This window comes from Augochlora pura, chromosome 4 (genome assembly GCF_028453695.1).
Source record: "Augochlora pura isolate Apur16 chromosome 4, APUR_v2.2.1, whole genome shotgun sequence".
In the NCBI taxonomy this organism is placed as follows: Eukaryota; Metazoa; Arthropoda; class Insecta; order Hymenoptera; family Halictidae; genus Augochlora; species Augochlora pura.
In genome coordinates, this window is record NC_135775.1 from 25,421,725 (window position 1) to 25,448,955 (window position 27,231).

A 27,231-nucleotide genomic window follows, 5' to 3' on the forward strand; every position below is an offset into this window, starting at 1 on the left:
AATAGTTGCGCTAATGATCTTGGTGGAGCGTTTTCTGCCTGACAGAATGCAGTTCGGCGGTAGCCCAGGCGACCCGCGGCGCGGGGACACGGCGAAGTTCGCGATTTCCTCGCAGTCTTCAAGTTTTAATTAGCAGACCGCGTGAAACCGGCTTAAAGCGCGGACGATTGTTCGCCGTTCGAGCAGTCAGCCTTGGACACGAAGGCTAAATCCTTTCGCGTTTCATCATCTCGCGCATGACACTATTCACACTTCTCGCGACCGCCGCTGTGTGTTCAATTAGATCAAGTGTCCACCGACGCGGGGCGTGCGTGCCACCTAGTTAATTCCACGCGAGGGTTGCCCTGGAAATTTTTATCCCGGCTAAGAGGATTCCTGGGATCCGCCCGTGTAACAGTGGCGCGATCTCTGCGATCGCAAACTATTTCAACGGCGCGGACAAAATATCACAACTCGCTCGAAACTTGTTCAGGGACTATTGGTTCAGCAGTTTCAACCCCGCGGGCGTACGCAAATGCCTATTTACCCAACACGGTGCTCCGAGTTCTCGTGAAAACGTATTCGACGGCACGGAAGACTATTTTATTGTAAAATTACGATGCGAGGTTTACGCGCGATAAAATCTTAATGTCGCTATAATTCGCGTCTCTGTCCGCGAAGGATGTACATTATTGTTTAACGACCCCTAACGCAGGTTTTTAAACACTGCGCCATGAAAGCGACGTTTCAAGTGAATTCGAGGAATGCGACAACTCGATTATTTTATTCAGTGTACATTAAATAATCATCGACGAAAGTATTTAGAATAATCTCAATTTCGCTGAACAACCGTTCCTTCCAATTAGAATTATTTTGCATAAAGATCCGCGGTCTATTTATCAATTCAAAGCGGTTGCCAGTAAAACAGTAAAGATTCCAAGAGCGTATAAACAAGATGAAAGTAAGAATCTCTCATACATTACACGTCTCCCGAAATTCTGCGCGTTCCCGGTACGGAACGAGTTCGCGTCGTACACGTCGGTCGAACGAAGCGGTACCTAATTATCTCGTGCACCTGCGTGGCATGCAGATGCGACGCGTACCCACCGGAATAATCGCATCGGCGAAATTAGTCAGCGCGGTTTCGGCGAGTAGGTACTCCGATTTCAAAGAAGCATCGCTCGCGTCTGCCGGGGCCGCACTCAAGATACCGGGATCGGCATGCTGAACGCGTCATATCAGAGGCGGCCGGCGTCGCGACGAGTGGAATAACCGCTTTCAGGAGAGGTTTCCGAGGCGTGTCGCAATTTCTCATCGACAGACGCATTCCTCGGGGAAACGGCGTCGATTTTCCAGGCTTTTCGAGCAGAACCCGGCTCCGCGCAGCGTCGTTTCGAAAGAACGGCGCGGAGCGGAGTGCTCGCCACGCGCGCATAAGCAGGCCGTCGCGTCGCGTCGACGAAAGAAGGAGCGAATTCCTCGAGTGTTAACTGAAAAATGAGCGCAATCACGATCTCGCTTTTGTGCCGGTGCTAGCCGGTATCTCCTGTACATTCTATTTGAGAAGCGTTTAACCGTTGAAAGGTGGAGGTTCGGATTTAATGCACGACTTCCTATTCCTCCCACGTAGCCGCAAAGAGGTCGGAGCGAAACGGCCGCGCCGCACCGGGCCAACCGTCGGGCTCTCTCGGACTCTCCGGCCGGTTCTCCGCATTGTGCCGGTTACTTCTGCGAACCCGAATGCTACCCGCCGCCTGCCTTTCTGTGCCTTTCCGTGACTCGACGTGTGCCCTGCCACGCGTACAGTCACCCGCAATAATCGCTTCCAGGTGGAAACGCGACCGACCCTACGCCCACGCCTGCCATGCCGTTGAACTCGCCTGCGAGACATTCCACGAAACTAAATTATTTTTTCGAGAAACTACTGTACACACTTTCTTGGAAGAACTATAGGCAGATAGCGCATGTTGGTCGAATCTGGGCAGTCATTTTTACGGAGTATAGTAATTGAGAATCTGGAACAATGTAGACGAGAAATAAATACTAATGGAGAGCAGAAAGGAGATTTGAATAATAAAGAAGTATAAAGAAAAATAAAGTTAGGGTATCGGAGAATCCCGAAGGGTTGCGTCTGCACCAGACTGTACCCTGGCAGTGTTCTGTCCAACTAGAATAGCTCTTCCTCTGCTGTCGTTGGAATTGTCGTGCGGATTGCGTGCGTTCTCCTACACGCCAGGTCCTGGGACTCATGAGAACTGGGTCCTGTCGTTCGTGGTGACACAATGACTTCTCGTGGCTGATGAGCTTCGCTCGGAGGAAGTCGAGTCAAAGAAACTGGCGGAGCGTATTCCGCTTGAAATTGTACAATTCGTTGCGACACAGAAGACATCGATCAAACGAGGGAATCTTGGCTCGAGAAATTGCTACACGACAGCTCGGGCGTCAGAAAATCGAGTCGCGAGACCACAAAAGCGATTCGAAGCATTGCTTAAACGTTTCCAGCGAACCATTCTTTCTGTAATTTTTATTCGCAATTGATCAGTTTATCGAGTAGTTTATTGAGAATTTAACTTCTGAGAATTTTACTTGCAATTAATATATAATACTAATTTCTGCAGTCTATTGAAGATTAAACATTCTGGGAACTCTGCAGCTTACTCTCGAACAAAAATATTGCTACTCTGAATTTATTTAAAGATAGCAATTTCCAAGAACCGTGTTGCTGTGTACTGCAACTGCTGCAACTGCTGCACAAGTGCAGCCGCGCCACGGGCACTAGATAACTCAGAAACCGACGTTTTCATGGAACGTTAGAACCGTGTCCCGCGTGGATCTTATAAATTTTCATGACTCACAAACTGTGGGCAGGATTTGTTGCGCAGAACCAGCTGCGAAGCTGCACAGAAAACCGAGAACGAACGCAGAGAGCTGGGTTGCGGTGCGCTCAACACCTGTTGCACCGGCTGCCACCGATCTACAGGGTGTTCCACTCGGGAACGACCGAACGGTTCGAGAGAAACGCGACACGTGCGGCCTGTACACGGTGCACGTGCAACATGCAGAGTGCAGGGGTGAGCGGCCCTTTCACATACCCGGCGAACTCGCTTGATATTTAGGCTAGCGCGTCAAACAAATATCGCCCGACAGCGATCCAGAGACTCGCGATCGTTGAATCGACCTTTCAAATTATTCGCACCGGTGAGATTTTGAACGCATTGTTCTGGACAGTTTGAATATTAACAATATATTACACATGTTGATTTAATACATCGATGTATAATATTATGCTATAGCGGTCGATGCATTTCCCTGACGAAAATTGCATGGAAATGTTTCGTGAAGAGACTCCACGGTTCGGATCGTGTCTAGAAAGTCCAGAGATGCGGATCGCAGGGACACCCGTTGCAATATTGTTTAACAGTTCGCAGTGGACAGGAGAGCGGCCCGCAGAGGTGTCTCTTACAGTCGACCATCTTTTGTCGACTTAGGAAAGGTAGCCTGCAGTTAAACTGGATCCCAGTAACGCGATACCACGGTGTGTACGCGCGCGGTACGACTGCGACTTTCGCGTGATATTATTAGCTCGCATTGCTCGATGCGGCGGAATGCATCATCCTCGAGGAATGCAGAAAAATCGGGGTCTCGCCGTGGAGTACGCGATTTTCGTCTCTCGAACCGGTCCTCCCGTTTATTTCCACCTGAAACGATCTCCGGGACGCGTTCCAAGAACCGCAACCGGAAAGAAAAATATTTTCACGCCGCATTATCGCTGAACAATGCGTGTTTACGCTCGCATAAATTATCACCGAGGGCCAGTCGGATCTCGGACCGGCTCCCGAGACCTTCTTCAATGAAAATATCGAATGGGATGCCTCATCGACGCGGAATTGCAAAGTGCATTTGCAAATCATTAAAATGTATAATTACCCGCGCGGAGCAACCGTCATGAATAATGAATACGCTTGCTGGCCAGTGTCGCCGCGACCATAGTGCCACGCGCGATCGCCGTTGCCCCGTTTAATGTCAACAACTTTCGCCACCAATTTCGTGCGGGCACGAATTCTGATCCCGAAACGGCGGAAGCGACTTTCGTTCCTCGATCCGGCCGCGCGTGTCCCCTCGCTGCCCTTTTTTGGCAACGGTTTGCCTACCGTCTTCCTCTAGCATCGCAATTCCGTCATATTTTTATTCCATCTTGTACGCTTCTCGATCTTACCCATCAAAAATTAATTCAAGCTCTCGGCTTTCACGACGTTTATAATTTTAAAAAATCAAAGGCTGCAAGAAGCAATAGAACAAAGGATCGACACGGAAACCTCCATTTAAAGAGGCAAAATTGTCTTCAAACCAAAAGAATTGGTTAAGAGGAAGATACGTCGGTATCAAGGGGGTGAATTCTAATTTTACTCTAACTCGGCTCATTTGATCGGCCAGTATTATCGAGAAAGCCTGCTAATAGGCCCGAAAGATTGGAAAGGGTTAACTGTAAACACGTCTCGAACACAGCGCGTAATTGCTCTATTAGATGACCGTTAGAGCAGAGTTTTGCAGCGATAGAAAAAGCATGTCCGAGGAGAGAGCAGATGAGCTCGTCGTCATCGTCGTCGGCGCGGGTCCAGCAGAGGGAAACGTTTCCATGGAATGTTCTAATTGCTTGCCGGGACTACTGGCACCGTTTCAGATGTCCGTCGGAAACGCCAGACGCCGGCGCAGTTTTTCCACGAACTAACCCCAAGCCCGACACGACCCGAGACTCGGTGCGCGTATGCTAATCGCGGGTTGCATAACGTTCAAGGTGAGGACTCCCCCTCTGGGCACCGCGAATCGCGTTTCACCGTTGCGGTCACCACATCTGCAGCACACACGGCCCGCCAATTAGTTGTCGTTGTTAATTTAATCCCTGACCCTAGCGCGCTCGGCGCTCGTCCTCGCTCGTACCGCTTCTCGCAGCGAGAACACGATTATTTTTCACGCCGATTCCGAGAAACCGAACCAATTGTTTGATCCGGAGATGAACCTCCAACGAGACGACTGGATACCAGGAAAAACATGGGAAACTTTCGATGTGCTTTATTGTGTAGATGACTGTGGGAATTAAGGGTTGTTTTAACATCTTTTTGGAACCTTTTAGAAGGTTCGTCCTTAAATTTCAGTATCTATGGGATCATTCAGTATCCTCTAGAATATTTCTTAATATTTTTCCTAGAAACTATGGAGAGGTGCTCACTCGTGTTCCCAAGATTCTTGATAATTTCCTAAGAATTTCTCAGACAATCTCCCAGAATTTTCTTCGCCGTTTCTACGGTCTTTCCATTACAAAGAGAACATTTTTAACGTCGCAATGATAATGTTATTCATATATTCGCAGCAACGAACATTGAGCACAGAATAATTGTTACTGTCAATCGTACTTCGAGTCTTCTCTCGTTCCAAAGGCAGACTACAAATCACGGCGAGGCATCATTCATGCGGTCACCAAGTATCCCCCGCCGACGTGTACGACTAAACATATTAAACTCGAAAGACCGAGTCGAAACTGTGCCAACTACCCTAAGCCAAATTTTTCCTCGAGATTTATAATCCGTCTTAAACTACACGAAAGCAGGAATGTGGAATTGAATATATGAAGAATCTGTAAAATGCCGTCGTCCGATCTACGCTTCGATAAATCCTCGTCCGCAAAGGATTAATTAAGGCAAGTGTCAATCGAATCGAATGAAGCGAATCCGGCAAATTGAATTGATCGTTGGTCCTGAATACGCGTCCGGGCAAGTGTCGCCGTTTCCTAACGAGCGGGAATCGTTTTCGTCCGTTTGAATGGCGACGTCTAAATGGCCGCGGGTTCTTTGTGCTCCGGTTTGCGTTCCCGCCGGGCGTCGTCGTTCCACCGTCCGGAAAAAAAAAGAAAGGAAATTGATCGTGGCACCGGCCGTACGGTAATCACGCTTCAATTCAATTCGACGAGAGAGACGCGCTCGTAGTTGTGCAACACCCGTGACACCCGCGCGAGAGGCTTCCCGTATCAAACCGATAACTGGTCCGGCCTGCATATGCAACGCGACAATCGGTTCCGATGTCGCCTTTTTTTTTCTCTCTCTCCCGGATCTGTTTATCGAGACAACGTCGATAGCCTTTACACGGTTTTGTAAATCTTTCGACGTTCCCCGAAGATTGCCAACGAACCGGAGCGCCGTGACGCGGGCCCGGATTGATTAAAACGGGATCTCGCACGCGGTCCCATTGAGAGGCCGCGTGATTACCGAATTAATTAACGCGTTAATGCGCTCGTATCACGCGCCATGATCGCCCGTACAACAAAGGCGAAACCGCGTTGCGCAACCAAAGTCTGCGAGAGTGTTTAGGATCGCCGTTAATTGCACCGCGGTAGGCTAACGATGGCTTGTGGCGAAAATGTGTTGAACTTTGTGCTCGAGAGAGCCTCGAGCGCGGAGTTACGACCGGTGTTTATTTAATTAGGGCATGCCGCAGCATTCATAGGATTAGAAGTGGAAAGAGAAGCTATTTTTCATGATCGCTGCTGCGTTCTCGTACCGTTCTGCTGACACAGTTTTATTTGAGTATTTGTTCGTGCCGTCTATATAGGTTACTCAAACCCGCACCGTTCGATGCATTCGAAAGTTGCAAGGTTCACTCCGAAACCTTGGACCCGATAGTTTTTCGATCGTGTTTCGTTCCGTCGAGGCCGGCCGTATTGTATCGGGTCGCGTTAGTCAGATTCGAGTCTTTCTAAACCGATCTTCCGGGTCATGTGACAGACACAGTTCACTCTATCGCAAACTTTTCTACGGTTATCGAGGGACACGGACCTCGGCGGTACGCTATCGAAATAAACTGTGTTATGCCGGAGACACAACATACAAGCGTTACGTCCGATCTCGTGTTACTGCGCCGCATTTGTATAATTGCTTACTCAATTTAGAGAAATAGAGGAAGGACGGGGAACTATCGAGAATCGTCCACGAGGCAGATCGAAAGTAATTTCGTCGTCGGCGCGAAATCGAATGCGAAATCATTGGCGCGTGTCAGCGACGAAATGACGACAGAGGAGGAAACGAAGAAAAGAAAAGATGCCGCTGACGCGTTTCGCGAGTCATTACCCGGCGAATCCTTGTAGCGCTGTTAATCAACAATTTAACTATAGATTCAGTAGGGTGAACCGTAATTGCCGCTACTTTTCCAGCGGATGCGGACAATTAGAAAATAGTCGGCTGGCACTTTCTCTCGGACCTGCGCAGCGTGAATGATTTCCCACCGGTAGAGTCCGTTCGGACGCGGCCCGAAAAAAAAAGGAAGAGAACGAAATGAGAACAGAAAAGAATGTGCTGTACGATCGTCGATCGAGACCGTACGTTTCACGGATCCGTTCGAGAACAACGTCGATCCTAGACGCGACTCATTCCTCGCTCATTTTTCATCGATCACTTTCTCGTTCGTTTCGCGAGAATCGCTGGGAAAAAGCTTCTCTCGTTTGGCAACAGCCACGGTGTTGCGAACAGACTGCAAGAAACTTGGTGTTTCTTTGATGTCTCCATTCGATTTCAGTTTGAAAATTATTTTACGAGTAACACCTGTTGCCCTGGATTCGGTGGCTGAATCCGAATCTGCAGTCTTGTTACGAGAACAGCGTTGCGATCTTATTATTTAATAGAAACTAATTTTATACAAAATTTGGCGAACAGCTAAAGTAGAGAAAAAAAATGTCTCTTTTCTTAATTCTTTGTATTGTGCAAAGAGGTGCACAGAGGTTCGCTAACGAGCACGTTTAAACGCTTATGTAGAGCGAGAAGAACGCGGTGGACGTTGCACCGAGTCGGAACCTGTTACGATCCTCTGTCATCCTTAATTCGAACGATCGTGGGATCTATCGGGATCGCCGCGGAAAATGCTCTTAGACTGACTTAATAAGAGATCGGATCGGGACAGGTTGTGAAATATTTCTTCGCTTTACAGAGCGGCCGATCCATATATAGACTGCGGATTTCATGGCTCGTTTCCCAGTGTTTAAATTATTTATAATTGCGCCTCGAATCTTAACGCAGATACCAATTTTCGCAGATTATCCAAGAGTTATAAGAATCCGGAGGGGGGAAAAATTGTTTCGCCGATTTCAAGATCCACAGTGGGAAAAATTAGAGAAAGAATGTATAATCGCCATTAATTAAGAAAACGTGCAAACACTTCGCCCCGCATTAACGCGCGATACGCAACACTCGGAGACGGTAAAATGCGCTTATTATAATAAATACCAACGCAACACGAGTCTTATCCAACACGGAATACAGATGGACAATAAACGCGCGTGTAACTTCAATTCTCGGCAAGAGACTATTAAAGATAAAGTAACTCTTGCGAATCGAATCGCGAAATAAGTTAAGATAATAAAGGGAAAACTGAAAATACAAGAGCGAGAGAAAAATTAATTAAACGGGCGAAACAATTAAAGGGCGAGGAATGTAACCATCCTACGTGCGGTTTACGAATGCATCTGAATTTAAAATGTGCACGAACCTACGAATAAATTTCATCTCGCATCCTGCGCGTTCATTACGTAACCCATGGAAGATTATATTTCCATATTACGCGCTCGATAATATCTGAAATTCTCCCGTAAACCTCGACTAGCTGATTAGTATCCAATTTGCTTGACGCTCGATGTCTTAATTTCATCAATTTATTTGACACTTAACGACCATTAATGCAATTGATTAATCATCGTCGTTTCAATAACGATGCCATTACTCGATCGCAATGAAATAGAAGTAAAGGGAAATAGAAAAGGCTTGAAATCCGTAAATCGTTAGGTGTATTGAACAAATGGAGTTGCATCTGGACTGCAAATCTGCGTTAACTGGCAGTTAACGATGTAATTAAGCTAGCAAAATCGAAAGTAACGCAACTGAAAATAAAAGAAGAACTATTAATATAATTTCTGAAGCGGACAATTTTTCTGTTGCACGCAGAACGTAGTCCACGTGTTCTCCATTTAACAGATGCGCATTTTCCACAGTCGACAGAGGATCTCGATAATATTCGATGATTGTGATCGCAGGCGGTCGGATATTCGAAAGCCGTGGACCGAACGAAACACGTCCGCCTACTCCGTATCCGAAATTCTGGACCACCAGAGACAGCGTTAATTTATAGACACGACAAATCCCGACAATTACTGTCAGCCGCGGGGATGCCACACCGAACCTAACCACCAACACCTAAACGGACCTGCGAGTTTCGAATTTTCCACGACTATTATCGTACCGGCGCGGATTCCAGCAGCGGTCCCGATCAATTGCGGGCAATTTCTACGCATGCAAGAAAGCAAATAGGCGGTCTGGCACTGCTAGAAAGTAGAACGTTCGAGAGAAGAGCCCGGGGATTTCACTTACAAAAACCATAACGTAATCTCGCCTGTGCAAACATTTCGTGACCACGCCGCTACCGAGTTAGTCAATGAAAAGTGAAACCGCGCCGCGATACCCATTTTCCTCCCTTCTTCTATCATAACCGCATCGTCTAGCGAATGTTCTCAAACAGATACAATTGTCTCGTCCTCGGACAGACATAATTATTTCATCCACAAGCAGCCGCAATTATTTCATCCGTGAGCGGCCACAATTATTTCATCCTCAAGCAGCCACAATTATTTCATCTCGAAACAGATACGATTGTCTCGTTCTCGAAAAGATACGATCGTCTCGTCCTCAAAATTTCACAATATAAGCTGCTTGATTCTTTTCCTTCAGACTACAATTTCGAAATACGAATAATTTTTACTTGTAACCGGAGCAGGTGAATAACATTGGCAGCGAAAAGAACGCGTCCGAAACCGGTGCGAAATATTTATAAAACACCGTTGTGTCGCGAATGCGCTGAAGATTAAACAATGGCGAGTCCATTCGATCAAAGTTTGCGGTTTCGGGTTGCGACGGTACGATCGCGGTGTTTTCGAATCGCGAGCAAATGACTTTATCGCGGAACGAGTGAGAAGGATAATAACTGGAGCTTCAACATTCCGAGCAAACGTTTAGAAAACTATGCCGTTGAAACGGATTCGGTGACTCACGACAATAAACAAGATCGGCGACGGTCGTGCTCCCAGACCGCGATCAAACAGTTACTTGGATCCATTAATTACGGAAGAACAGGTAGGGGACGATGACTTTCGAATCCGCACAATGGCACCGTTCCTCCAGCAATTAAACATTCCAACAAAGGCGAGTCTGTGAGCGAAGACACGCCGCGAACTCGACATGTCTCGACGGACAGCACAGTTTCTGAATAACGAGTCGCGTTAAGCCTGTTTCCCACTTGCCGATCGTTCTAGTTCACGCATTTGTCATTAATACGCTCCCGATTTTATGCTGTTTTACTTGTTTCAGAAACAAGTACGTAATAAAGCAATAAAAATCTTACGAGAGTTTAATGACGTATTACTTTCATCTCGCTGAAATTATTAAGATCCGCACGAAAATCCGCTGTCTAGACGCTAGTAAAAGTGACATTTCTTCTCCGTTTAATTCGCAACAATAACGCAATTTATAATAACAGTTTGAAACTACAAAAATATACGCACAATAACTTTACGATTTTTGGAAAATTGCAGATGTTTAAGCTGCTATAACTTCGTAAATAAAAATGTTACAATAGTGATGTTCGACTCATTTTAAAGCTTGAAGTGTCTACTTTTGTACCCCGTTGCTCGTTTTTCTCTAACAATTTTGTGCACGGTATGGCGATTCGGTAAAGCAATTCAAAAATTGTACAATTCGTATAAATTCTTTCAGAATCAAACAGGAATAACATCCTTCACAAACGACGACTATAGATTATTATAATCTGTGAATTAATATAATTCGCAAGAGATCTTCCAGCAGGAAAAAGAAATTCGATGAAGATATAAAATCTGTTCTGCAGAACCACGTCAATAAGTTCGACTCACCGATGGTTCAGCTTCTGGGTCACTAATATCCAATAAGGGGGCGTCGAACGTGGCCAAACTAGCGACACATGCCCGATTCGGTGTGATCGATGAAGAAGAGAAAGAGGAAGAGAAAGAGAGCCGAGCCGGAGGACGAAAAGTTTAAAGAACCCGAGCCACGCGACGGCTCGTGATGGACTGATCGACGCGCGCGTTTATTAACCGAATGAAACCGAAGCAAGCCCGGGACAAGACAGGCCTGGAAGTGGCGAATGGTATCGGTACAGGCCGAGCACGAGCGATCTCGACCGACTCGACTGGCGGAACCAGTCGTGGGAGTCGGGAATCGGTGCTGTAGATTATTCGGTGGAACGAGAAGGAGGTCTGATATACGTGGTGGTACCAGCCACGGTCGAGACCATGGTCCTCCTCATCCACTTTCGTTCGCGTTCGCAATTGATCGCTATTAGAGATGTCCCAACTGCAAGTTCCCCTTGAGCACCGTCTTCATCCGTCCATTGTCTCGACGGTTTACCGGAATTCCTGCGGTGTTTCGGCAGGGGCAGCTTGCGAGTTGTCCAACACTCGAATTGCATCGCTTGGCGGCAGACTGGTGCACGTGGAGTACGTTTTTTTTCAATTGGAGAACTACGATAGGAAACGTCGAACAGATAAGGTTTAATAAAAAGAAAGAATATCGGAAGATATAAATAAATAATATAGAAATAAACGTCGCGAGTCCAGTTGCACCGAGATTAAAAGTTCGTCGTGACTCCCAAGGCTAAACCTCTGCCAACGTCCGCACCAAGGCCTCGTTCTTTCAAGAGAGACTAATCGCCATAACGGAAGATCGTTTTTTTTTTTTTAAAGAACCGATGACTACCGGTACGATCTTAGAAGATTACAAAGATACCATGTGCGAAGACTGGAAGCCAGACAAGCTAGAGATCGGAGACAGAATGGTGGGGAATGGAGACAGAAGCGTGATCGGCGATCGTAGATGATTCGATAGAATGAGAAGGGATAGGAGGATGGCGGTGCCAGCCACGGTCGAGACCAAAGCTGTCCGTCCTCTTCTGTCGCGAATCATCGAGAGCGAAGGATAGCGTATTCTCGTGGCCATTTACGTCTCAATCGACCGGCGATAACAATATTTTTTGCCAGCGATTTCGATTATGTGCCAGCGCTTTCCACATGCCATTCCAATATTGCTCCGTTGCTGCGGATCTTGAGTGCATCCTGATGCTCTAGAAAGCGTCGAACAACTTCAATCATTCCGATATTCGTACTTGAGCATCTTTAGTTTCTCACAATTCATTTCAATGTTCACGCGGCATACATTTGTTCAGGACATCGTGTACAGTGCCAAAGGTTAAATCCGCGTTTATATCGCTCTCGTTCCGAATAAACGATCATCTTTCGCAAAAGACCCGAAACAAGTTACGTTTCCAAGCCAGTCTCGGTTTAGCTCCGTCTGTCTACGTCTACGTTAGTCTGTCCAGTTGGCACCGTCTAAGGCAGAGATCTTTTTTCACCGAGATGCAGAGACCGGAACTCGGTCAACAACTGGAAACACGTAAGAGCCAGGGGAAAACGAAGGATTTCTCATTGTGCGACATCGCGAGCCGTCGTCGGTTCGCACGAAACTCGTAAGCGCGTTTTCTGTTACGCGAGGCCTCCTCGACACCGGCCACTTTCGTGTCCCGCCGATTTTGTAATTCGGCGTTATTTTCCCACGCGTAGAGACACGTCGAACCGGGGATTGCGTTCGTTTCTTCGCCGAGGTCTTCGACTGCGGCGCGAACATGGAAAGACGAGGGTCCGGTGGAGGGACGGGGCAGAGAACCGAGCGTTGCGGCTAGCATCCTGTCGCGATGTCTCGTCCTAAATTTCTCCCGGGTTTCATGGAGTCTCGGAAGTCGGCGATTTTCATGTCTATTCAGTGAGAACGCTCGCGGGGATAGTCGGCGGCTGGTGTTCTACGATTCGGTACGATCGAAATCGGGGCCTTGGGCTATTTGCATGGCCCTGGATTAGAATGGACGCTGGAGAGAACTGTATCTTGAGGTTACTGCTACGTCATTGCTGGTCAATCGAGCTCCGAATAATTAATTACTAGTTTTTGCAAGTCTTGTCCCTTTCGAGAAAAGAGCCTAATGATTGTATACCTTTGACATTAAAATCCGAATTTAAATCCCAAATCTGTAAATTCAGCGAACAGATTTAAAGTATAATTGGCTGATGATCGTGACGTGCGGAGGCTTGGAAAACGCAGATAGTCGTGGCAGATGCTGAACGCTTAATCGACACGACCGATTAGCGGAATTTCCAGAGAATGGACGTAACAGCCACGGAACGGAGTAAGCCAACACCGAATCCCTGGTCATCGTATATATATATTGCGGAAAAATTGCCGGAGTCCGTTCCAACGCGAGATTGTTGTGTTTCTCCGTCGCACGTGTGTCGTTCAAACGTCACCGGTCAGAATGTGAACGTGAAAGAGAAGCGGACAGGTTTTAGGTATGATTCAGCACGAGACTGGAAACCGGTTTTTTTCGCATATGCCTCCTCATTCATTATACGATCTCAGCAACGAAGAGACGCGATTGCACAATTTTTGTTTTGACCCTCTTCGACGAACGTCAATTTCACGGTGGATCCTCGTTGGCAAACAGTGGACTGAGCTACCCGGGCGGAGTTATGGCAATTCCATCGGAATCTCTGGTAGACACAAATCAACCGCTCGGCGGCATGACAAACATACTCGTCAGGCGAAAGCCGTAATCGCTGCATCTACATTTAAATGAAAATCTTTTTTATTGCAGCTATTGTCAAGTTCAGGAGGTCGTTCACCATAAGCTAGTCATCGACTAGCGACGTCGTCGTTTATATTTCACGATGCAACTCAATTATGTAATCTACAATATTCGACGAAGTGTCCTCATCTGTCGGTTCGATGAATAAATAATTGAGAGTTTTGTATCTAACATTTGTTACCATAGTTGGAGCGATTCGACCAGACGAAAGTGTCGCGGAATCGTTTGCGTAGGATCAACAGGGCGTTCCATAAATTGCTGCCGTTGATGCGATACGCGACCCGCATGGAAACAGCAGAAATCGTTCGAGCAGAACCCGCCAGCAACTATATCACCGCGAGCGCGCACCGGCAGCGATTTTCCCGTCTCGTCGATCTTTTTGGAACTTTCACGAGTTCCGGTTTCACTGCTGCTTACCGCTCGGACAATGCTCAATTGCTAGCGAACTCGTCTTGGATAGTGGATACGCGCGAAAGCAGGGAAAGTATATCTCGATTCACTATGCCTGACACAGATATTAGTGGGCGACGCATAGGCGAGTATACACGCGGCTGAGATCATGCCGGAGAGATCCGGCGGCAGGTTCAACGCTGGGTTCAATGCCTAACATATGCACATTTGCATTTCTACGAAGATCGATCGCAGTTTCAACTACTTGAATCGTGGGTTGTTCGGAAAACTGGGCCGCTTATATTTCGAGAATTTCATTCGACCCAGTGCAACAACTTGCATGTAACTTGCATTTATACTTTGGATGATCATAAATTCTGTATGACCTTTAATTTGCTCTCGTACGATAAGAATCCGCTTTCGTAAGCCGGTAACTAAATTTCGCATGGTTAACTGCAGCCACACTGCTTAATTAAGTAATTTTCTCTAATCTGCTAAAGCCACTTTTTCCTTTTCACAAGATAAAAGGCCGAGGTGAGAGTTGCTTTTCTTTTATTCCTTTATTTTTTCGAGCAGTGCGCGCGTGAGAACGAGGAAGAATTTCTACGGCGAAAGAGATCTGCTCGCATACAGATCTGGAAATCCGTATCAAACTGTGCAGGCTGTTTCACGATTAATATACATCTCGCCAGACACCAATTAACTAAAACTGATCAGACCAATTCCCGGATTAGGGTATACAAAATCGAGTATCGAGAAAATTCTAAAGATTGCTGCTTCGTTGCGCGGAGATCTTCTAATCGCTTAGGACGCTGTCGACGACGTGTCCGCGACGTTTTTTCCAATGATTTGCTGAAACACTGGAACTTCTAGAAGCCGAGACCCGCGGTCGCTCAATTATTCGCGTAATTGATATGCCCGGCAAGGGTTCCAGACCCGCGATTCACCGACGATCAGTATCACGGAAGAGGGAAGAGTCCGTGGAACAGAATTGATAGATACGCCGCGTATAATTTCCGCGTCAGCGATACGTAAACGAAGGTTATTGAGACTGGAGACCAGAGTTCCCGTCGACGGCCATTTCCCTCCGCGTAATCGTTATTGAAACTTATTCCATCGGGATCGGCCGTCGATCGGATTTGCTATGCGATTAACGAATCGGAAAGAATCTGTTGCGACTGATACGGAAGCTAGCGATATGGAAATTCAACGTAAAATATTTCCTTGAATCGAAATTTATTACACCGGAAGCAGCTGGTAATACATACTTATATCATAAATAAAGAAATACCAAACTGGTGATAAGAGCAGGTATAGAACACCATGATTCTCATTGGAGTCCGAAGAGAACGAAGTGTAAAAATCTAAAGTGGAAAGATTGAAGGGTGTCGTTGAATAAACGAGAGTGTGAATGGAAAGTGGCACCCGGTACACAAGTGGCATCGACCCGTCGATGGGCGACACAATGTTGGCGCACCAAAAATGCGGGCAGAGAGGCGGCTGCCATGCCGGCGAAGCGGTCAAGAGCATGGTCGGAGGAACCAGCTGATTACGTGCACGGTGTACGGGAAGAGTCGGTGTAATTAATGCGTCGTGCTCGTGTTTTTTGCCCGCTCATTCGCAGATAGAAACCACCATCGTTGGGAAAGAGAAGGAGAAGAAGAAAAATGTACGGCCATTCCGACGAATAAACGCGGACCGCACCTGTGACCAGAATCGATGCATCCCGTTGCCCTTTACAAACACGGAAATCCTATTCGCCTGCTGGCCATTAACACGTTAATTACGCATCACACAAATACACTGGCTTCTTCGCATACGCATAGATCCGTTACTGTCCGCGGCTCTATTACACGCAAGGGTTGCGATCTTCATAACAATGGCCATGCTTTTTGCGAATCGGTGTCGTAACGTTGCGAATGATACTGTTAACGCTTTCACTGACAATTAAATGATCAGGCGTGCGTCAGTGACATAATTCGTTGATCAGAACTAAATACTTTTCGGTGAGCGAAATAGCAAGGTGATTAAGCAATTATACCGTGAAATTCTTAAGAAAAATAAAAATTGTTTAAATCAATGATGGAGCAGCTAAAATCGAATCGAGAGTAATGTAACAATAGTAGATTTTGTAAGCGGTCGTGCAACTTCGTACAGTTTTCGTCAAACTACCGTTCCTCCCGATTGCGAAATAAAGCTAATTGGCGAACAGTTAGGTAAACAGGGAAAGGAATGTATATTACATCCGCGGAACAATGGCGTGACAAGGCTGGTGTAATTGGGAGCGGGAAAAGCTCGCGTTGGAGGAAGACGTCTCCGGGTTTTTCGTTCACCTTTGTTCCCTATGTAACCGCGAGTCACGCGCAGCCATTATCTCTGGGCACAGGAACCAAAGGTGCGTAGATCACGTCGATCTATAGAAATCCGTGGAATCTTGGAGCGTGTTCGGCATTCCGCCGTTATCCGTCGGCCGAAGAGGATCCTTTCTTTCGAACGCGAGAATAATTGGCCGGCATTCGATCTCGTCTGGTTCATTTTCATACGCGCAAGCTTCTAATTACATTGTACACCGCGAGCCATGCCTGGCGACTGAATAATTATGCGCGCCTCGGATACCGGCTGGCTGATGGTACGTGTCTTGTGTAACGATACCGCGGAAACGATTCTCAGATACAACACGTGGCCCGATCCTCCTGTAAACGCAGCGGACCGTTCCGCTGCAAGTCTATGGATTCTACGATGGAAATTCGATAATTCCTATGCATATTTCTCATAAGAAACGGGAGGTTCGTTGATTTAATCGTTTTATTGTGCGACGTTGCGCCACCGTTGTAATCGTGGAAGTCGGCATTCTTGCATTCGATGATAGATGAATTATTATTATTGCTTTTATTGCTCGTGAAACTGCACCACCATATCCGCGAAAGAACCATCTCGGCATTGACATTGCAGAATTAATTTCGATGATCTTTTTTATAGCGACCATATAAACCTTTGCAGGTGGATGAACTTGAGACTTTCTAAAGAAGCACCGACTTCGAGAATCTTTCTCGACGAAATTTGCGGACGCGGCGAATTCAAAGTTTCTAGGATCGTTTTGCGATCTACTAGGAGTATATAGAAATTTTTATCGAAGTCTTAGGTATTTGGAAAACAATTTCAATATGATTGCGGTTGTCCCGAGTGGGATTGAGTAGATTTCCAGCAAGATAGGCCGAGACCCCAATGTTTTCGGTGAAACCGCAGATAAGGCGTGGCTCCTCGAAATATGATTAACAGAATTACGAAAAGTATGGTAATTGCCACCGCGCGGAACCAGCTAAAGAGTACCACCGTGTCCGTATCCGTGAAACCTTTACGTAAGTAACTAATGCCATGTTAACAGGCTTAGAGATTACCTCGTCTAATTTACCATTATCTGAATTGATCATTTCGTACATAACACTCCGAATTTTCGTCTACAATCTATGAATAGTTTTTAATTTATTTCGATTTAGAAAAAGTGGCTAACATTCATATTTAATAAATTACGTATGAATTTTTCATTCCGACTCTGACTCATTGCAGCGCAAGGGTTTAAGAAGTTCTCCAACAGTAAGAAACAACCCAAGGGGTACACGACTGAATATCTAAAGCCTAATTAAACCTTCCCGGAATTAGTATGGAGCGCGTGACATCGTTACAGAGGAAGGTCCACCAGAAAAGGTGGTGCGTTCCCAAAGTAAAAACTTTTCCCCAGGTAGCAGGCCCCCGGATTCCCAGAAACCAGGCACCAGGAATATTCCCACGTCTGTCGAGTTCCTCAAATTTCGTGGCGCAAAGAAACGATACTTCTCCATCGAACAATAGACGGTACGTGAAATCCGCGAAGATGCATCGACAAAGTTTTATCGTACCGTACACGTTTCGACGAGTCATGTAATGGACAGGCCTATGGGTGGAAACACGTTACATCAACCACTTTGTGAGTTTCGTGTTCACTGAGAAATTAAACGCTAGAATGATTTTCCACGGAGCGTCGCTGACGTAACGACCGTCGTCCGCCGGTGTAAAGAAGAAAAGAAGATTGTTCTGGGGCCATTTAGCACTTCTCTGCAACGCATAGCTCGAAATAGACAAACTCGAATCAGCCTAGTTCATCTGCGATCCTCTTTTTTGAACTCTTAATGGCTCAGATATAATTTTAAGCCAACGCACGTTAGTTTTTCGGAGCTTGAATCCTTCAACATCCTCGAAGTTCGTACAAAATGTCTTAAACACAGGAAACAAGAATTAAGAAATTTTCGTTAACCTTGAGAATGAACAGAATTCAGAGTGTAATCATTCGGTTTAGCTTCAACGTACTAATAGGCGTAAGCGCCGTTTCCAATCAGGATAAACGCAAAAAGAAAGTGGCAACTAGCCTGATGGCGATCGTGGAAACCGAACAGGGCAGAGAGCTTAGTGGGCGTTCGCGCGATAGGAAAAGTTATCTGCGGCCGTCGACGTGCTTGAATTTTATTAAACGACAAGCCCGGTAAATGATCTCTCTCGGTACAAGCAATGGTACCACTTCGTCGAATCAGTAACAACGAAAAGGCTGCTTGGCTGTGTGTATGGAAGCGTGCGAGCGCAAGAGACCACGTACTCTACCGTTTGTCGTGACATCGGATACATTTTCGCCGCACGAATACAAAATAAGTTAACTGTGACACAGCCACTGATGCTTACAATACTACAAGAGCCTTTATGACGTTCCATGGTATTCACCATTTCCCGTTGTGTCCTTGACGCGATTCGCCATGCGAGAACGGAAGCTCAATTTGTCCGCTGAGACTTTGGAACCGTTCCCAATGTTTACACGGGTTTGACCGTGCAACTAATGAAAAGTACCCGAAATATGGAAAGTTTTCGAATTTTAGTGCCTACTTTGGTATTTTATACGAAATCTTCTTGTGGAGGAAGATGCAGGTTTAACTCTGAAATGGTAACTTGTTTCCTTTAATTATGGAAAGCTGCAGTTAGATGAAAAGTTAAAGAAAAAGTTTAATTATGTTGGAAGATCCTGAAATGGTAGTTGAAGAACCTAAGGTACCATTAGAAAGTTAAGAGTACCAATATGTTTGACTTATTCAAATGCACTTGAACCATATGTTTGAAGCAGACCAATCAGAGTTGAACATTACATTATATAATAGTCAATAAGTTAACAATTACAATGATTTTACAATTTGCCATTTGGTGGCACCGTCTTGATATCATTTGCACAATGGCAATAGCCGGTGGCACCACGTTGGTGTCGCGGTTAAAGGTAACAGGCAAATGTCGGCGGCAGATGAAAGTATTCCTACCCAGGTGCCGACATCGAAGCGTTATGCATCAATTGTGCTCATAATTAACTTTTATTTCTACATACTTTTCAAACAGCAATTGTAAGGATACTAATTTATTGAACTCTTTGAGACAAATATGATAAAAATAATTTAATAACGTCTGGGAGTTTGAGTATAACGGCTAGTATATCAATCATCGATCGACGATCACGACTAATTTCATCATTCGAACGAAATGAAAAAGTTTAATGTCCAGCTCTGAGTGGCAGCAAAACACGCATGGCACATAAGCCAAGAAGCGCGAATCGTTTGAAACGTACGTACTCGTGCAATCCGTGGCGAATAAAGGAACAGCGTGGATAATGATAAGGCTGTTTTCATCTAGAATTACCGTATGTGATCGCCTTTCAGCCGAAGGAGCGTTGCATTTGCCAGCGTGTGTCCAGGGATCACGGACAGACCTTTGCGTTTACCTCTTTTCCGACTGCTATCCTCGCCACGGTCTCCGTTGCCTTTCGCTATTCCGCTGCTGTACGCGGCGGCGCGCGTAAAAATACCGAAATAGAAAGTCTCCCCGGTTAAAAACTTTTCCCTTTACATCGTCGTCCTGTTTCTGTGTCTTTCTTTCGTTCCTTTTTCCCCCGTTTGCTACTTTGATCCGTGATCCCTAGATACAAACGCCGGGCCACAACACGCCGAGTTTTCGATTTGCGGTTTCACGCGTTTCGATGCAATTAGAATAGTTCCACTCACCGACAATGAATTACTGCGCGACGTCGCCGACTGACGTTTCTACCAGCGTCGTCCGCTTTCCCTCAACGTAATCCACCTGTTCCGACAGCACAGAAACCACCGATGCGAATGAGAAAAAGTTTGCTCGAGAGAGTTCAGGCGGGCCTCTCGAGTATCGTGCTCCCTCTAGCGGCGACTGACGCCACAACCGCCATCTTGGACAACACCGGTGACCATATCACAGACTATAATCGCACTGCACGGGAATAGATGTAACACTTAGTAAATTTTCGTGAGTCGATTTTCCAGGGTCTTCGTATCGCGAACAAACCACGATGATTCTAATTTTTGTAATATCTACAAGCTTAGTTGCACACATTGTAATATATAATATTGTAAAATAATTGATTCAGCGAATTACAATACATACGGAAAACTGAAGCGAATTTTGGACATGAAGGTCCATCAGTTTTACATCTATCCTTGTTCTTATCTATGCCCATGTTCCGTCATTTTGTGGCGGCAGATTTCTTTCCAATTATATACTGAAAACACCGTTATATTTATTTAAAAGCGACAAACTTATGGCTTTAGGCTAATTATGAATTTAATAAATCATTCCATACTTTTTCGGTATTTTTCAGTTTACCCTGAATAATGTATAAAATGACCTAGTTTAAATAACAGATAACATGATGACGAATTAAACTATAAAATAACAGGAAAATTGTTAGTTTCATCGAAATTATAAAATGGAACAATCTTTTTTGAAATAAAACACCTGCAGTATATTTTTCTCTCGTAAAAGTGGTCTTGGCGAAAAATTATGTCTGTACATATAAAGACACCGAACTATAAAGATTTGTATCAGTCAAAAGCTACTCTGTTGATTGCAGTCAAATTGAATTTGAAAATTTGGAAAAATCTCTGAAGTTTTAGCAAGAAAAAGGAATAAGTAAGGCGAACTAGTTTAGAAGTGCCCTTGACCGTTTTCGACGTGGACGGCACTGTCAGTCGCTCTGGCATTCAACATGGCCACCTGATAATGTAGCAGACGATACAGGTGGGATGAAAAATTGTAAATAAAATTTGGTTCTAGCTTGAACTATGAGTGGACGTGTGCAAAAAGACAGTGCTGATGATTCTGATCGTGTTGACGATGCGGTGGATCCTAGAGTGCAGGTAAATTATTGCGTTTTTCGGGGAATAATTGATAGGCTTTCAGAAGCCAGCCACTTATGATATTGACATTTCCACGTTGACGCGGTCAGTATATTTGTTTATACTCTGTTCGCTGTTAAAACATACGGTGCTGATCTTTTTCAAGTCTTTTAGAAGTACCTAAAATTAGTGATGTTTTCACAGCTGTATATTCCGTTTGCCACGTTGTAAAGTGCTCTATATTTTTGTTCATTCCCCCTTTCCGGGATCATAGGGTTACCAGATGCATTGTTCTTAGAATGCATATATTCTTTCCGAAGTATGCCATTACTGTATGCATTACTCTTATTCTATTGTTTTACTTTTTTAATATTGGCAATGCTACAAAACAATAACAAATCGTGGTTCATTGTGATCTACTTTTAGTTACACGGTTTTTCGAAAATCTACTAAAAATCTATTTTTTAAGTTATTAGAAAAAAGGAGTTTCAAGTTTTCCATTTTTATATTATGCTATCTGGTAACGTTATAATAATTATGCTGATAACTTCATGTTCAATTTTTATCAGTTAAAATCTTTATCACCAATTGTATTTTCAGATTGAACTTGAAAGATTAAATACTGCTACTGATGATATTAACAAGCTTGAAGTTGATTTGGATGTAAGTATGATTCTACTATTTCATAACAAAGATATTGTATACTTTGTAAATGAATAACCAGTCTACTTATTTTTTTAGGAGGCAAGAGCAACTTTCAGAGAACTACTTTGTGAATCCACATTTAAAATTGATAGTTTAGCTAAAAAACTTGGTACTTGTATTGAGAAATCTAGACCATACTATGATGCTAGGTTTAAAGCCAAAGAAGTAAGACATTAATCACGAAATTATATATATATATATAATTTAATGCTTCCCAAGCATTAATCTACTATTTTAATTGATCATTAAGGCTCTCCAAGAAACACAGAAAGCAGCTATTAGATTTGAAAGAGCAAACAGCCAACATGCAGCAGCCAAAGAAATGGTTTACTTAGCTGAAGAAGGTTTAAGAACTGAGGGAAGATGTTTTGATCATGCTTGGCAGGTAATTAAAACAGCATTAATTAATCCTTGTAAATATGCATAGTTGTGATTAAAAAAAGCTTAATGTAAACAATTTTATAGGAAATGTTAAATCATGCAACTGCTAGGGTCAATGAATCTGAACATGAAAGAGCGTTATCAGAAGCAGAACACAGGCATACCACTGCTTTATATCACAAAGCTGAACATGAAGTGCAAAGCCTACAACGCGATTTAAAGCGTGCAATCGCTAAATCTAGGTATGTATTTGTAATATATTTTTTTTGTAATATATTTTGGCTAGTAATATTGAATGATTTTCTAGTTTACATAATAATGCATGGAATGTACTGCATTCAATTAATACATATATCGATTCCAAAGATTGATATTTTGTGGATAAAATATTATATATACTTTTTTACCCCATGATTTTTAAGATACCGTCTTACTTTTTCTCCATATAACTATTTGATAATTTATTTTTGAATGTTTACTATGTTTTTTTGATTTTGTATAGATATTAGAATATTTATGTCTTTTGGTTATATTCATGTTGGCAGTATGGGTGCACGTCGCAGCTTGCTTCTGATAAACAGTATCGCCTACAGGCACAACTTGCTCATGTTGTAAGTAGGATAGATATTATTTTTTTCATTTTTTTTTTCTCTCCACGACATTTAATTTTTGTGTGTGATATGGACCCCTTTACTGATGTATTTTTTTCAATCACCTCCCTTGAGCACGAGTTTCGAATTATTCAATAAACATGCTTTTGTATAATATCATTTCTGATAAGCTAGACATCAAAAAGAACTGTGAACTTCTTTATAGAAGAATTAATTAATGAACTTTTCTTATGCAGACCATATTATGAGATGAAAGCACATTTTAATCAAATGCTAGAGGAACAGAAATTCAGAGTGAGTGCTCTCGAAAGATCAGTGGGTGACGCTAAAATGACTTACGCGGAGGCACTGAGAAATTTAGAGAAAATTAGCGATGAAATACATAGGGTATAATCTTCTGACTGCTCTATGAATTACACTACGCCTACAGAATTATTTATAATATTAATTTCTCTGCAGACTAGAAGGTATGACGGGACGGACGACCTTAGTAAACACTCAAGAGACAAAGTCGATCAAACCGGTAAGCAATCTAAATCAGCAAACTCATCGGACTCAAGTGTAACTGGATCACCCGATAGTACAGACTACACTAGCGACGAATATTTGCATCTTCCTGATAAAATGAGTCCTAATACACCATGTCCTGTGCCTACAAGAGTGAGTATCTTTTAGTCTCATTGATAAAAAAAAATCATTCCATTCTAATAATGTTATCACTATTATCTAGATCGATAGAGAACCCTCGTCTGAATACCTGGGCCTAAGCAACCTGAATCTGTCATCCACGGAGCCTCGAAAGTACATAAAGCGTGACCGTCCAAAAAGCATTGCAGCAACAGACTCGAAACATATCATAACACTAAATCAAACCAGTTCATCGACATCACGGTTATCGGATTTGTCAAGCATTATTTCACCCATAGAGAAACGAGTCACCATTAAGACACCGGTGGAGACAAACAACACTAACACGACCGCACAAAACGGCGAGGAGTGGACGGAAATCAGCTTGAACAATTCTCCAGATGAGATTTATTACAATAATGAAGTATACTCAGATGACGATGATCAAATCCCTTACAAACCACTACCGATGGACCTGAGTCCAGAGGGTAACAATCCAACAGCTAGTGGCGGAACTATTCAGCCATTAGTTGATATATCTAGTCGGAAGAAATTAATTACTCAGAAATCATTACCAGCTATGCCGAAAGGGAACGAAGTTACATTGAGCGTTGAAAAGAAGGCGGAGGTCACGAGAAGTCCGTCTATAAAGAGCAAGAGCAAACTTGACAGTAGCTTAGCTAATTGGATATCTAGAAGTTCGGCTGGCGGTGAGGCTAGCGGTGGTAGCTCAGGTAAAAAATATTTTAATGGCTTCAGAATGCTATAATTCTACGTAGGTCTATAATATTGTATTCAATATTGCAGCAACCTCTAGTAGAAGGCAGTCGCTCGATATGCTGTGGTGTGCTGGGCCTGGAGAGAGGGTGAAAGAGTTGCTAAATCATGGAATGATGATGTTGAATATATCCAGTCTTACCGAAAGACGTTCCAGTGAACCGAGAACTCTCGAGAAGGAGAAGGAGAAGTTCGAGAAGTGCGAGAAAATAGAAGGAAAGGGGAAAAAGGTTCCTAGTCCGCTAGAAAAAACACTGACATACCTGAATGCAGACGAAGAAACGTCTGATAGCGAAAGTTTAGCAAGGTATGTGCTCACTTTGTAAATATGTTGAATTGGAATACTGCTTCTAATAACTATTTACTATTAATACTGACTACTATGACTGAATACTACTAATGACTATTGTATACAAAATAGTGTGGAGATGTTAACGGAGGATCAAATATCGTCACTCATGATGGAACCCGACATGAATCAAGTATGCCAAGAGATATTAGGGACTCCGTTAGTCGAGGTGTGTCCATTGCTGCAGCAACTCCAACAACAACAATAGCACACCTTCTGGCGGGAGCGACTCGATTGAAATGAAACTATGCAACAATAGAAAGTGTTCAGAAGTCATGATAATGGAACGAACTAGTTAAGGTAGAGCTTTATTTATAATTGAATTTGTCACGTAATTAGTTCCTGCACCTCCATTACTCATAACAGGGGACTTGATTTTCTATCCAATTTCATAAGAACATAATTAATTCATGATATTTACTGCAATCTTATATGCAGATCATGCTTACGTTCTGCTCTGATTAGAAATGATTTGTACATATTCAACGTTGGTAGGAGTTTTTAATATCATATACAAATGTTTGATTTTCATTATTGACGTGCTGTATACATAAAATACTGTGAATATCTTGAAGCCTAATGAAGAGTTTCTGTGCGTATGTTCATAGAAACGATTTGATCGATACTTGGGGCAGTTTCGGTATCATTCCATGAAATTCGTTTCATAATTAGTATCTAACGTACAGTGGAAGACTTATTCGATTAGAGAAGCAATACGTAGTGAATTCTAGATAGTTATATTATTCATTAAAAAGGGAAAGCAATTTTAGTTCGTTGTACATTCGAAATATCGAATTGGTATATAGGAGTAATAAAGAATGGAATTCTTTTTGTTGTGTCTATCTCTGTGTTTGAAGAGTACAATTACATAAGCAATTCACTTTTTATATTAAAGAGCAACACCAGCCAGAAAATTGTAATTACGGAAAATTATAATTTTAAAGGGGGTGATTTGCTCTTCTTTGAAGTGCTAAGTAGAACTTGTTTAGGTAAGAGAACGTGATTCTAAATAGAAAATTTGCGGCTTCGATGAGCATAATGTTTCACATACCAAGCTTTAATAATTACCGATTGTAATAGTGTTCATCTGCCAAGCTCAGCAAAACATTTTGAATGAATCTTTCCTCAATTCTGATGAGATATAAATATATATATATATGAATAATTTATTGGACTAAGTACCTTGTAGTTGTCGAGACATATAAATATTTAAAATATGATTAATATATTCAAATAACTATCGTACATGTAGCTAGACAGTCCAACCGAAAGTCAGTTGTAAAATGAATACATCAAGAATGATATTACTGTTTTAATAGTGTAATCGAATTTTATGTTAAGAATATATTTTACACATGTTCTCTATAGTGTAATTACATATAGTCATTTGCAATTTGTTTTACATACTAATTGGGTTGGATTGTCTATTTGCAGTAACAAGAGTAATTTAAACGAGAGATGCATGCATATGCTATTTACAGAGAGTAATATATACATATACGTGTATATACATATGCAGATATTATTTATTTTTATTACATAATTTCCTGCAAGCAATATTTATTAATTTTCTAAACAAGATATTGTGTAAACAAAAAAATCTATACCAAAGATAAATGAAGTGCAATTTACAATACGAAAAAATTAATACTGTATTAACCCTTTCTTTAATTGAGTAGACTTAGCAAATTATATCAAATGAACGGTGAACATGGGTTTCAATTAATTTATAAGTTCTCGATACAATTTTTTACAATGACATCATAAAATAGTGTCATATATGTATACATATAATATACACACATATATGAATTGTACAAAAATCGCAAAAATTTATACCTTTTAACCAAAAATATTTTTTTAGAACAATCATTTTTCCTTCAAAAAATCTACGAAAGATTTTGTTTCAATCATTTCCATTTCTTTGCGACAAAGACAAACTATCGAACGAACATTTGTGTCCAAAATTCTACGATTCCACGTTGCAAACAAATAATAATGAACTATGCAATCATTGCCAGCGAAAATTCTCATAATATTGTTGTTACATGCCGACACTGAATCGAAAGCGGCCATACTCCTAAATATTTTATTAGAATTTTCTTGGCTAAAAAATAACGATGACGACGTTGCATACGACGCGGGCGTATAATTATGAAAAACAATTGTAAATATATAATATTGTATATGTGACTGTAACTATGTATATATCGTCATCCTCATTAAAATACGATTGCAAAAACTATGTACAAGCACAAATAATTTCATGCGGCTCTCTGTTAACAGCGTTCGAAATCTAACGGTTTTTTTCAAACCGATGGAACTTATCCCTATCAATTACTGTCGAAAACTGTAATAGTATTCTTTACGCAAACAAGATTTTAAAAGGGATCACGTTACTGCAAAATAGAGATTGTAATCAATTAAATTCGATACAACTGAAATTCAATATTGC

The 27,231-nt window shown here is 43.0% G+C and overlaps 2 protein-coding genes across 4 annotated transcripts in view; one reads left to right on the top strand and one right to left on the bottom strand.

The window, feature by feature from the left end:
- Positions 1-20,340, bottom strand: part of LOC144469049 (PTB domain-containing engulfment adapter protein 1) — a 28,308-nt gene extending 7,968 nt beyond the window's left edge. Inside the window, exon 1 of one of the 2 annotated variants that reach the window (XM_078178936.1) lies at positions 20,187-20,340. The gene's annotated coding sequence lies outside the window, so the exon portion shown is untranslated. Of the gene's footprint in view, positions 1-10,936; positions 11,184-20,186 lie in introns of those variants that run through there. The other variant, XM_078178935.1, reaches the window with a different exon arrangement.
- An 852-nt stretch (positions 20,341-21,192) lies between these two features.
- On the top strand, positions 21,193-27,210 carry LOC144469159 (uncharacterized). Of its 2 annotated transcripts, XM_078179118.1 has the most exons (11): positions 21,193-21,347; positions 21,927-21,989; positions 22,068-22,196; positions 22,282-22,416; positions 22,497-22,654; positions 22,958-23,023; positions 23,260-23,410; positions 23,483-23,683; positions 23,754-24,384; positions 24,458-24,734; positions 24,849-27,209. In XM_078179118.1, exons 1-11 carry the CDS (start codon positions 21,273-21,275, stop codon positions 24,982-24,984), a joined length of 2,022 nt encoding a protein of 673 aa, XP_078035244.1. In that variant the 5' UTR covers positions 21,193-21,272; the 3' UTR covers positions 24,985-27,209. The 2 variants fall into 2 exon arrangements, with proteins under 2 accessions (XP_078035244.1, XP_078035245.1); XM_078179119.1 differs by lacking the exon at positions 22,958-23,023 and having other exon boundaries at positions 24,849-27,210.
- The last annotated feature ends 21 nt before the right edge of the window (positions 27,211-27,231 follow it).

Excerpts from the sequence above, each read along its gene's own strand:
- LOC144469159 (XM_078179118.1), top strand. The coding sequence starts at position 21,273 with ATGAGTGGACGTGTGCAAAAAGACAGTGCTGATGATTCTGATCGTGTT. Across the intron at positions 22,655-22,957 it reads CGTGCAATCGCTAAATCTAG|TATGGGTGCACGTCGCAGCT; the intron begins GTATGTATTTGT and ends TCATGTTGGCAG. Across the intron at positions 23,411-23,482 it reads TTAGCGATGAAATACATAGG|ACTAGAAGGTATGACGGGAC; the intron begins GTATAATCTTCT and ends ATTTCTCTGCAG.